Source organism: Conger conger, chromosome 4 (assembly GCF_963514075.1).
Source record: "Conger conger chromosome 4, fConCon1.1, whole genome shotgun sequence".
NCBI classification, from domain to species: Eukaryota; Metazoa; Chordata; class Actinopteri; order Anguilliformes; family Congridae; genus Conger; species Conger conger.
In genome coordinates this window covers 36,565,324-36,577,436 of record NC_083763.1, presented here as the reverse complement: position 1 = coordinate 36,577,436, position 12,113 = coordinate 36,565,324, and the positions used below count along the sequence as shown (strand labels likewise).

The window sequence follows — 12,113 nt, the reverse complement described above, 5'->3', positions numbered from 1 at the left end:
CAAACAATTAAAACATTTTCCTGCCTTCTGGCTGCACACAAGCTTCTCTATTCTCGACTCCCTTCCAATAGACCCAGTCGGCAACACACCATAGGCATGTAGGCTGAGTCTTCCAAAGGGAAAAGCTAACCTGCATCTGCCATTGTTCTGAATAAGGCAAGCACAAACAAGTAGCAATTGCAACCTGTCACACCTAATTACCTTTTTATTCTCATAAAATAGAAGCAATAAGACTGCATGCTAATTAAAAAAAACAGAGAAAATACATTCCAACTGCCTGAAGCAGTTAAAAGCTGAACAAAACGGCATTTTCACTATATGCAAGGAAAAGAAACAATAGAACTTGACGGAAAATTTCTAAAAGAATGCTTCTTTTCACTTCAGTGTGGTCCGTATTTGAACGTATACAGATTAAAAATGGCAAATATACTGTAGTATGTACAGGGCAGGCACTGACAATGTAGGAGCCCTAGGCAAGATTTTAGATTGGTATAGCCACTAGTTAGTCTTTTTTGAAGAAAAGTTCATTGAAAATAACAAAACATTAATGATGCGCAGTCATGGTGAATCTTACCTTTATATTGTTCTTTCTTCTGCTCCTCTTCTTTGTGTCGCTTCCTGCCTTGTGCACCTGATAATTTTGTCATTTTTTTACTCACTTTGCAGCTGCAACTCAAAGGAAGGATAGTGTGTATTATCATGTTAAAAAAATGTTGTCTTGTGGTGCCCCACTGGCATTTTGCACCTGAGGCCACCTATGTCACCTATGCCATGGGCTGCCCCCTGAGTATGAAAAACTTGTTACTCATTATTGCTATATTTGCTGTAGCTGGACATGCATTCAATCTGGGGGTGATGGTGTGTCCTTCTCATGGAGCACTTTGGGATAGAGGGGTATGACAACTAATGTAGCGAAATCAATTCATTTTCTCTCGACAAAATGAGAGGTGAATTAATTCATAATTCTATTGAACTATTGAAAAATTCTCACATTTAATTTAAGTAGTACAATCAACAAGCTTTTTGCATTTCAGCAAGAACTGTAGAATGTGAACTCTAAAATATGAATAAATGTCAACAAGGCCCAAAGACAACTCTGAAATGGTTAATTCAGTAGAAAATCTAATTTCATTGTTGAATAAAAAGGGACCAAAAAAAAGAAGGGAAAGAATTATTGCGAGCAGTTAGGCTGATCTTTATTAAATAGTTTTGGAAGAGTGATGGGTGTTAGCTCTGCAATAAGTTCATTCCTTTTGTAAAATGTTATTTGGTCAATAGGTTCTCAATTGCCGACATTTTATTTTTTTGTAAAATGTGTAAGCGAAATTCTATGAGCTAATAACATGCAGTATATAAATGGAATAAATGCATCTCTCCACCAATTCCATTCCATAAAGATTAGCCTAAACTAATGGACAGCAGGGCCAAATCTAACACGGGTCAAAATGTAACACAGACTTCTGGTGATTGCATTTGAACTTGAGAAACGTATTTCAGCTTAAACATTCAGAACTATGATCTCTTTGTCTCCAATGAATGACAGGAGTTTCTATAAATATTTCGGGAGATATTGCCAAAAGTTTGTTTTGGCTACCTGCAAGTGCAGTGCTTTTCAGATCCTGCATTGTGTGTGTATGCCAAGGAATTCTAATGTATGTAAATGATAAATGGTAAATGGTGGCATGGCGCCTCCATCCAAAGCACGGTACAATTGATGCCTCTCATTCACCCATTCATACACACATTCAGATACCAACGGCAATTGCCAACCATCCGACTGCCAGATAACTGCTCTTACTACCTGAGCCAATGTCGCCATAAGCAGTCATAACTGCATAAGCATAAAGTTTTTTAGTGACTAAGACATTGCACAGTTTTCATATAGCATGCTAGGTTGCTGGGATTGCTAACCAGTCAAAAGTGCAGAGACACCCCTGGGGGGTTAAACCTAATGGTGTGTTTGTTTTATGCTGCCAGTGATAGAAAGTAGTACCAATGTGCTGCTGCTTATACCACCAATAACAGCAGGTGTAAGCAAGAATGTAATAGATTCCATTATGACATTTCTTAAGGCTACACATATGAAAGTGGGGTAAAGCCAAGATTTCCTGAATAGGAAATTATTAGGCCTAAACTATACAAAGCGAATAAATAGCCATAGGAGCAATTACTGAATGTAAGCCTGTATCAGATGATGTAGAACAGCTTATATTGTGTATTTTATACGGTTTTATTTATTCCCCTTGTGCGGTTTAAGCCTATTAATGAGCATTCAATGTTTTCCCCAATATCTTTGTTTATTAAGCATCAATGTAGGCTATTATAGCAAATTACAAAATGTAAAACACACATCACTACACAATGCAGAACAGATAGCTCAAACAATCAACAGTTACCTTTGTTCACAGAAATGAGTAAGGAACTTTATATAGGCCTATGTTGGAAATAAAAATGAAATTAATAGCCAGCTGTCAATAGACAATACCAATGCATTGGATCAGTCCAACCTGATCTTTGTAACTAACCTATATGTACCTGGATTTAACATCAATGAAAAATAGCTAACCCTATCTTTACATGGTGACATCGTAGTCTTAATGTACATAGATTTTCACTGATATAGGTAGGCTATGAAACTTTTTTTTAAAAATCAATTAACACATTAAAGACTGTGTTTGTATCCTATACCATTGAATTGTATTGAATGCCTTGTGTGAACTTTTTAAGTTATGGTAGGCGTACCCACCGCCTTGTTAATTCACCCCCATCCACAGGGTGAAATCTAACTCCTGTTATTAATGGCGAAATTGCTAGTATGTCCCAGAAATTTCACTATGATATGTAGTCATAGGCAAGGCTTGAATGGTGTTCGTATAAAAAAAATATTAATCTAGCTCTGGTAATATTTTCATGCGATGCCTACATCTAAATAGAGGACTTTCAAAGAAGCTCTCGTCTGAGTGAAAACACAGTTGACACAGTTGGCAAATCCATGTTTTTTAAAACTGTTTGTTGTACATTAAGCTACACAGCAAAAACATCACTATGGGTCATACATGAAGCTCCAAGTACAAAATGCGGCTTGATGAGAGTGTGTTGGTGCGGTCACAGTCTGCCTGCAATTCATGTCTTATTTACGAAGGCTACAGCTCATTATACAATCAGAAAATGGAATTCCCTACAAACCACATTTTTGCGAAAGAGATAGATCTTAAACAGCGCAGTTAAAACGGCTGACAAGTTTCCCTTTTGGGTTTAATGATAAGGAACAGCTGTTCTTTTGAACAGCACCTCCAGCAATATTGAGGATGAGGAAGAGATAGCCAGGCTGAATGGGAGGATAAGACGAAGACAACAGCTCAGTTGCAACCAGTGGTAGTACTAGGCCTATAACAAAGAAGAGAGTTATAGTTTATCAATCGCGTGGTCTATTGCCATCTCCAGATTAAATGGTAAATGGTTGGAATTTATATAGCGCCTTTATCCAAAGCGCTGTACAATTGATACTTTTCAGATTAGTGGAGTGGGCAGTAGTATTCCATCTGCTCATGCAATAGACAACAAATAATTTTTTATTATTACTTTTAAGTCAAGAATAATGAAAATAATAACAATTAAAACAAAATGGAATTTTAAAAAGTCTCCCTTTTCCTTTGAGTTATACTTTTGACACTGTTTTGACTTCATACTATATGCGTATGGGCCTTTAAGAAATCAACATCTTTCGAAGCTTAGCTCATTGGTGGGCGGCAGAAAGCAACGTGTCCGTAATGGCTTGACTCAATAGCCTTACCAAACCACAACAGGTCCTGCTGAAATGTTATACAAATTTATTGAATAAGATCATTCTAATTTGCGAGAGGAAGACACGTCTAAAACAAATGCCACTGAAGCAAAACCTACTTGGCCTCATATTTTGCTGTTTTTTTGTGATCTCATATTTCACGAATAAGGTGAGTTTTAACTATCAGTGACTGGCGACTTTAGTCCCGTTAAAGATGCTTTCTAAAATCAGTTCTCTGTCTGCTTCAGCGCAAATAACAGTATAGTTTCTTTCAGAATAGTTTGGACTACTTTACGAAATGAGCCATGGTTAAACATTACTCGCTAGTAGGAGTGTAAGTGAGTGAGAAAATCTGACATTTCCTGGCTCTGTGCGTCATTACTTCACTTCGGTTTCTCAACAAAGCACAGCTTAGTTGCAGTTGTACGACACGGCTGTGAGATTAACAGATTCATCTTTAAAGAAAGGAATTAACCTCAGCAAAAATGAAGTATTTAATTCACGATTAATCGTACGCACCTTTACGGTATTTCCTTATTTGCGTTGTAATGACAACACGACGATTTCCTGTATGGCGTAACTACATAGAAAGCTTGCAATTTATTGCATTTAGCAAACTGGTTTCAGATGAAAGAATAATATCATAAAACATTGTGACCCTGCTTCCCTTTGTGTGTTTGTGCTTATTACAGTCGTGAATGCCTATACATTTTTTGTTTGCTTTACAGTATGTCCTGTCTGTCTTGAAATTCACGTTTCCCACTCTATTTCAGGGGTAAGTGGTAATATCCTGCTCCATTCTGTTTATTTTTCATCCCCTTTCTTATGTTTCAAATTGGCGACTCTGAATGTCCACTGATGTATGAATGATGTTAGCACCTAGCTATGTTTTGACTTTAGAAAATTAGATCAGGACATTTCCTGGATATAAACAAAGCTAGGCTACTTTAACAAGATTACTGTGTAAAGTTGTACTGTGTTAAGAGCCTTAATTTTTACCATTTAAGACAGGCAGATGTTGCAGGTTGGTGATCATCTCACTGCTTATCACCTCGAAATCCACTTACAGTGGTGTGAAAAGGTGTTTGCCCCCTTCCTGATTTCTTATTTATTTGCATGTTTGTCACACTTAAGTGTTTCAAACAAATTTAAATATTAGTCAGACAACACAAGTAAACACAAAATGCAGTTTTTAAATGAAGGTTTTTATTAAGGGAGGAAAAAAAATCTAAAACTACATGGCCCTGTGTGAAAAAGTGATTGCCCCCTAAACCTAATAACTGGTTGGGTCACCCTTAGCAGCAACAACTGCAATCAAGCGTTTGCGATAACTTGCAATGAGTCTCTTACAGCGCTGTGGAGGAATTTTGGCCCACTCATCTTTGCAGAATTGTTGTAATTCAGCCACATTGGAGGGTTTTCGAGCATGAACTGCCTTTTTAAGGTCATGCCACAGCATCTCAATAGGATTCAGGTCAGGACTTTGACTAGGCCAGTCTTCATTTTGTTTTTGTTCAGCCATTCAGAGGTGGACTTGCTGGTGTGTTTTGGATCATTGTCCTGCTGCAGAACCCAAGTTCGTTTCAGCTTGAGGTCACGAACAGATGGCCGGACATTCTCCTTCAGGATTTTTTGGTAGACAGCAGAATTCATGGTTCCATTTATCACAGCAGGTCCTGAAGCAGCAAAACAGCCCCAGACCATCACACTACCACCACCATATTTTACTGTTGGTATGATGTTCTTTTTCTGAAATGCGGTGTTACTTTTACGCCAGATGTAATGGGACACACACCTTCCAAAAAGTTCAACTTTTGTCTCGTCAGACCACAGAGTATTTTCCCAAAAGTCTTGGGGAACATCAAGATGTTTTCTGGCAAAATTGAGACAAGCCTTAATGTTCTTTTTGCTCAGCAGTGGTTTTCGTCTTGGAACTCTGCCATGCAGGCCATTTTTGCCCAGTCTCTTTCTTATGGTGGAGTCATGAACACTGACCTTAACTGAGGCAAGTGAGGCCTGCAGTTCTTTGGATGTTGTTGTGGGGTCTTTTGTGACCTCTTGGATGAGTCGTCGCTGCGCTCTTGGGGTAATTTTGGTCGGCCGGCCACTCCTGGGAAGGTTCACCACTGTTCCATGTTTTCGCCATTTGTGGATAATGACTCTCACTGTGGTTCGCTGGAGTCCCAAAGCTTTAGAAATGGCTTTATAACCTTTTCCAGACTGATAGATCTCAATTACTTTCTTTCTCATTTGTTCATGCATTTCTTTAGATCTCGGCATGATGTCTAGCTTTTGAGGATCATTTGGTCTACTTCACTTTGTCAGGCAGGTCCTATTTAAGTGATTTCTTGATTGAGAACAGGTGTGGGAGTAATCAGGCCTGGGTGCGGCTAGAGAAATTGAACTCAGGTTTGATAAACCACAGTTAAGTTATGTTTTAACGGGGGGGGGGGGACTTTTCACACAGGGCAATGTAGGTTTTGATTATTTTTTCTCCCTTAATAATAAAAACCTTCATTTAAAAACTGCATTTTGTGTTTACTTGTGTTGTCTTTGACTAATATTTAAATTTGTTTGATGATCTGAAACATTTAAGTGTGACAAACAAGCAAAAAAAAAATAATAATAATAATAAATAAATCAGGAAGGGGGCAAACACTTTTTCACACCACTGTACATAGAGGTACGAGGAAACTGGCGTTGGCTAGTTGTAAAAGGTCAGTTCAATTAAATTCAGCAGCAAATCTCTACATTTAACAGTCTGCTGCATGCAGATGTGATGTGTGCATTTCGTAAAAGGAAATCTGAAAGTGTTCTCAAGTTTATGTATAAAAATGTATCCAAATTAAAATGGATTACATTGATAATGTATAGACCTACCTGCTGTATGTATCACATTTAACATGTTTTTCCTTATCTATACTATAGCAGATATACATATTGAAAAGCCATTTTTGTTTAAGCAAAAACAATCACATTAATGTCCATAGTCGGAGTGTTGAAATTCCTTTGGTAAAATTGTCAAACTAGTTACTCTAGTTTAGATCTGTTGACAAATCGGCCAGTGTATGAAGCTACACTGTGATTTTCTTTCTTTTTTCTATTTTTATCATTGCTTACGAAGTATCAGAGTCCAGACAGACTCTTTTAACACCTTGCTCTCAGAGTTATTGGCACCCATGATAAAAATGAAAAATAGGGCTGCATATAATAAACAACACAGATAATATAGGTTCAAACATATAGGAAAACTACATCCTTTTATTTCTATATAAGTCTATCCCTTATGTTTCAATGTTTTGTACTAATTCATCAATTTTTTCTTTTTATGAAAACCATCAGTGTTTAAATTGGCACCCCTAACAAATATTTTCTTTGACTACGGATTAGAAAAGGACGCAGATTGGGCGCCGTCAATTCATTTATTCATGCATTCGTTCTTTCATCACTCTGTAGTATTATTTGGCAGCTACCTTATGGCAACGAAGCCCAGTCTTGGCTTGACCTACGGGCTACAGTTCAGCAAGAGCTACTGTGTCTGCATTACACATAGAATGTGACTTACCGGTAAGACAGTTAATGTTTAAATATCTAAACGTTTAAACATAGCCACCATGAAATGGCTAAGCCACGCGCTAGTCGAGTAGAGACCTGTGCTTGCTACATCATTTTGCTTGCAGTGCTTGGCTTTATGTTTATTGTTAGGCTATAGCTTATTACATTACATTACAATATTGGCATTTTGCAGACGCTCTTATCCAGAGCGACGTACAGTTCATTAGACTAAGCAGGAGACAATCCCCCCTGGAGCAATGCAGGGTTAAGGGCCTTGCTCAAGGGCCCAACGGCTATGCGGATCTTACTGTGGCTACACCGGGAATCGAACTGCCGACCTTGCGGGTCCTAGTCATGTACCTTAACCACTACACTACAGCTTTCAGGCTTTGTACTTGTACAGTAACTTAGATAGCTAGGTAACTACCTAACAATCTTAGCTACTATTTGTATTCATTAGATAACTACCTACTTACATAGCTATATCATAAACACACTGGTTTATAAAAGCAAGATATAGGCTAGGCAACCAATTCCTCACTCACCATTTGGCCATGGGAGACTCCAAAGTGCCAGTTCACAGTGGGCTGCAGATAATAGACAGAGCAGGAACTAGTTAGTGTGTGTGTATGTGTCTGCATATGTGTGTATCTGTCTCAATGGGGGGTAGCCTAGCAAACTTCACTCTGGCACCTCTCATACTATTAAGATTCCAGATCATAAAAATGGTTCATTCACCTTCAGCCACTATTTTGGGGATTCTGGATGAGCCCATACCAGAATAACATAGAAGTGTCACTGTTGTCTTCATAACTTGGTGTAATCACTGGCTGATCTAGTCTCTCCACAAAGTCTACCCAAGCATTTAATTAATGGCTATAGCTGTCACTTCCAAAAGTAGACCTCAATATTCAATGCCACAATAATGCTCACTAGGAGCAGGTTAATTTTCCTATAACCTTAAAAAGGGATGTGTTGTAAGCAATATGTAAAAAAAATATCTTAGATACTATAACCGCCCCTCCCCAAATCATTCATAAAATATGGGCTTTCTTTAGTTTTTTCCGAGTTGGAAGTCCTGCACCTTGACCTGCCATTCTACATTTTCATCCCTGGTCATTTTGGAATATTTGGCTGTTTTTGAGCATTGACTTTGACCTCTTTGACTAGAGGTGTGAACGGTTAAATATTTAAATGGTTAACCGAAACTGATTTGTAAATGCTTACAAAAACTTGCTAACCGATAACCCATTGTTTTGAAGCTGAAATGGTACATCTGTAGCTGTTGGTTCACTTATGGTTTATTGTATGGCGTTTCTTCACCCGTGTTTATTCTGGCAGACTTAACATTACTTTCCACTACATGGTATGTATATAAAAATAAATAAAACAATACATTATCATAAAAATTCCCTGCTCTCAGCAAAAAATGGACCACATTAATATCTCACCACCGCGATTGTCCCGCGCCATATAAAATGCATTGGCAAAGTTTACTAGTACATAAAAATACATAAAATTGTACAGAGACCTGTATTGGCATAAACTAAAATCATTAGACCAGTCGCCCATGGTAAAATAGACCCATGTTATCATATCAGGCAAATATTGCGTCACCACAGAATTTTGAGTGCACAACCCCGTCTGTAACAAAGTTCTTTACTGCAGCATATTTACAGATTTCATGCCAATCAAGTCTATCGGGCAGAGGCCACAGGGAAACATGAACAATTATCATTTTAACTGATGCATTTTAAAAATATCTGACTTACAATGTTGACATTTAACTATTAAGATGGCCCAAAATAAAGTTAAAAACGCAAGTAAATTTGTCTGTACTCCAGTTAAAAAAAAGAAAGAAAAAGATATGACCCCTAGCAGTATTGGTTACACGGTTAACCATTTAAAAAATGGGATGGTAACCATTTACAAAAACTGATGATTTGTCACATCCCTACTTGGGACTAATTTTGGGAGAAAATGAGCTGTGGTTCGGTATTTTCATTCATTAATTTCTTGTGACTGTTACTTGTCTCTGTCTGTGAACTTTTTTTAAGCCAATTGAACCCATCCCAAGATTAGACGTGTTGTTATTTAATACATTTCTTACTTTTAATCTGGTTGTGCGTTGTACATATTGATGAAGGTTGATCCAACAGGTTGCTCTGCCTATCAAAGAATTTAATTGATAATTGATATCTTTGATCATAATTTGAGATATATCACTATCACTATATAACTATACTTTTGTGTTGGTTGGGTCTTCCATTGAAAATAGCATAATTTGAACCTCACTATCTCACTTTCAAAACCAATCTCAATGCCATTTAACAGGTCCACTACAATGGCCAAAGTTTTTGGTATAGCTACGTTGCACCATTTCTCTGCTATGCATACCCCCAAAGACTTTTGTGCAAGAATAACTCGATTTAAATCCAGCAGAACCCAACACAAGACCACTCATTCTGTTTAGAATCCAGAAGCATGCATGCTTTTTCTAATTTCATCTCTGTACAATTTGAATTGTACAAAATGTTTATGATTAATTGTCCATGGACTTGGGAGACACGTGGGGAGACACAATTCTAACATGAATCAGGCTAATCTAAAGTTCTAAACAAACATGAGACCGTTATGTTCACCAACGTTATTGTGTGCAAGTAGTAGCTAGATTACATAGCACAGTAGCCTAGCAACTGCCAGTCTCACTGACTTCTCAAAGTGGCATGCATTAAATTTGTGAAAACCGTGTTGGATACAGTAAAGTGAGTTCGGCCAGAAAGAGACCATCTAGATCAGCATACATAAACCTAAAACTCGCAGCTAAATCACCAACTATGTTAGTTTATTAGGCTAGTCATGAACACCAACAAATTGAGTTCACTAGGCTAGCCAGCTAAATAGAAAAATGGCAGTGACAGTGTTAATGCCTGCTAGTTAATTTTATTTTTTAAAGGTAATTTGCCGGCTGATATAGGATATTTCTTATTACACATGAAAGAACATGCAATCTCGCTAGCAAGATGTAACTTAATTATGTTGGCAATAGGTGTCTCCTTAAGATTTGACTGAGGAAATACATTTCAGACAGAATGACGCTAACTATTCTTTTAAATCATGCATCCTTATGAACTCAATTCAACCAAGAAAAAAGAAAAATACCACTTTTTGACAGTAGATGGCATCTGCATATAATAAATGTTAGTTAAACTTGTTAGCTAGTAGGCCGAATAGATTCTTTAAGCCAAGTTCAGGTCCATAAATATTTGTACATCGATAAAGTTATTGTTATTTTAGCAGTCTACCACAGGATATTGGAGTTGGAAGTAAATAATTAATATGAGCTCAAAGTGCTTGAAGTAATCCATCCATATCTGAAAACATCATGGCCCATTTGATACCTCGGACCCTTGATGACTTAAAGCCATTTAGCCAACAAATTTTTTCCATACTGTATGAGCATAATTTATAGCTGAATCTAGTTCCCCCCGCAATTCCCATCAAGATCCATTCAATGGCTTGTAGTTTCAGTATAGCTTGTAGGACTACTTGAAAATAAGATATCCAGACTCTGATGTTGTTGATAGGTCATGGACATCAGGAGGTCATGGCATGCAAAGGATATGCAACCAAGTATAAAAAGATGACAATTAAATCTATGATTATGTTCATTCATTCATTCATTCATTCATTATCCTAACCCGCTTATCCTGAACAGGGTCGCAGGGAGCCTATCCCAGCAGACATTAGGCGAAAGGCAGGAATACATCCTGGACAGGTCACCAGTCCATCGCAGGGCACTTACACCATTCACTCACACACTCATACCCACAGGCAATTTAGACTCTCCAATCAGTCTAACCTGCATGTCTTTGGACTGTGGGAGGAAACCGGAGTACCCGGAGGAAACCCACACAAACACGGGGCGAACATGCAAACTCCACACAGAGAGGCCCTAGCCGACGGAGATTTGAACCCAGGACCCCCTTGCTGTGAGGCGGCAGTGCTCCCCACTGCACCATCTGTGCCGCCCTATGATTATGTTAATTTGTCCAATTATTTTTTAGCCCCTAAAATTGGGGGACTATGTATCAAAAGGCTCCTACACTGTTCACCCGATTTAGATGTAAATACCCTCAAATTAAAGCAGAAAGCCTGCACTTTATTTACTTCAAACTTCAATATCCTTTGGTAATATATATTCACTCACTGAGCACTTTATTAGCACTTTATTCCACCTCCTTATTCATGTGATTATCTTATCAGCCTATTGTGTGGCAGCAGTGCATACAATCATGTAGATATGGATCAGGAGCTTTATTCTCTATTCCATTATACTCACCAAGCACTTTATTAGATATTTATTAGACTTATTTTTTAAACTTCTACTGCTTTAGCCTATCCACTTAGAGTTATGTTGCATTGTGTGTTCAGAGATGCTCTTCTGCATACCACTGTTGTAATATGTGGCTAATTTGGGTTACTGTCACCTTCCTGTCAGCTTTGACCGGTCTGGCCATTCTCAGCCGTCTCTCATTAACAAGGCATTTCTGTCTCCAGAACTGCTGCTCACTGGATATTTTTGTTTGGTCTAGAGACCAGTGTGCACGATTATATTAAATAAACACAAATAAAGGTGGTGCAACCTGTTAAGTTTAAGAAGGCTATTACTTTTTCATAACAGAGTACCAGTCAAAAGTTTGGACACACCTTGCCTTTTTCTGGATTTTTTGATTAATGTTTTATTTCCACTGTTTGTAATCAAGCAATTCAT

The 12,113-nt window shown here is 37.9% G+C and overlaps 1 protein-coding gene across 5 annotated transcripts in view; it reads left to right on the top strand.

Moving 5' to 3' along the window:
• Positions 1-3,739: 3,739 nt before the first annotated feature.
• LOC133125897 (transmembrane protein 241) overlaps positions 3,740-12,113 on the top strand; it is a 32,650-nt gene continuing 24,276 nt past the window's right edge. For 3 of the 5 annotated variants that reach the window (XR_009708483.1, XM_061237616.1, XM_061237615.1), the window contains exons 1-2: positions 3,740-3,953; positions 4,513-4,559. Coding sequence is in view for 2 of the 5 variants with exons in the window: in XM_061237616.1 (XP_061093600.1) it covers positions 3,882-3,953; positions 4,513-4,559 (119 nt within the window). In the remaining 3 variants the exon portion in view is untranslated. Of the gene's footprint in view, positions 3,954-4,512; positions 4,560-7,240; positions 7,352-12,113 lie in introns of all 5 variants that reach the window. The other 2 variants (XM_061237618.1, XM_061237617.1) reach the window with 2 other exon arrangements.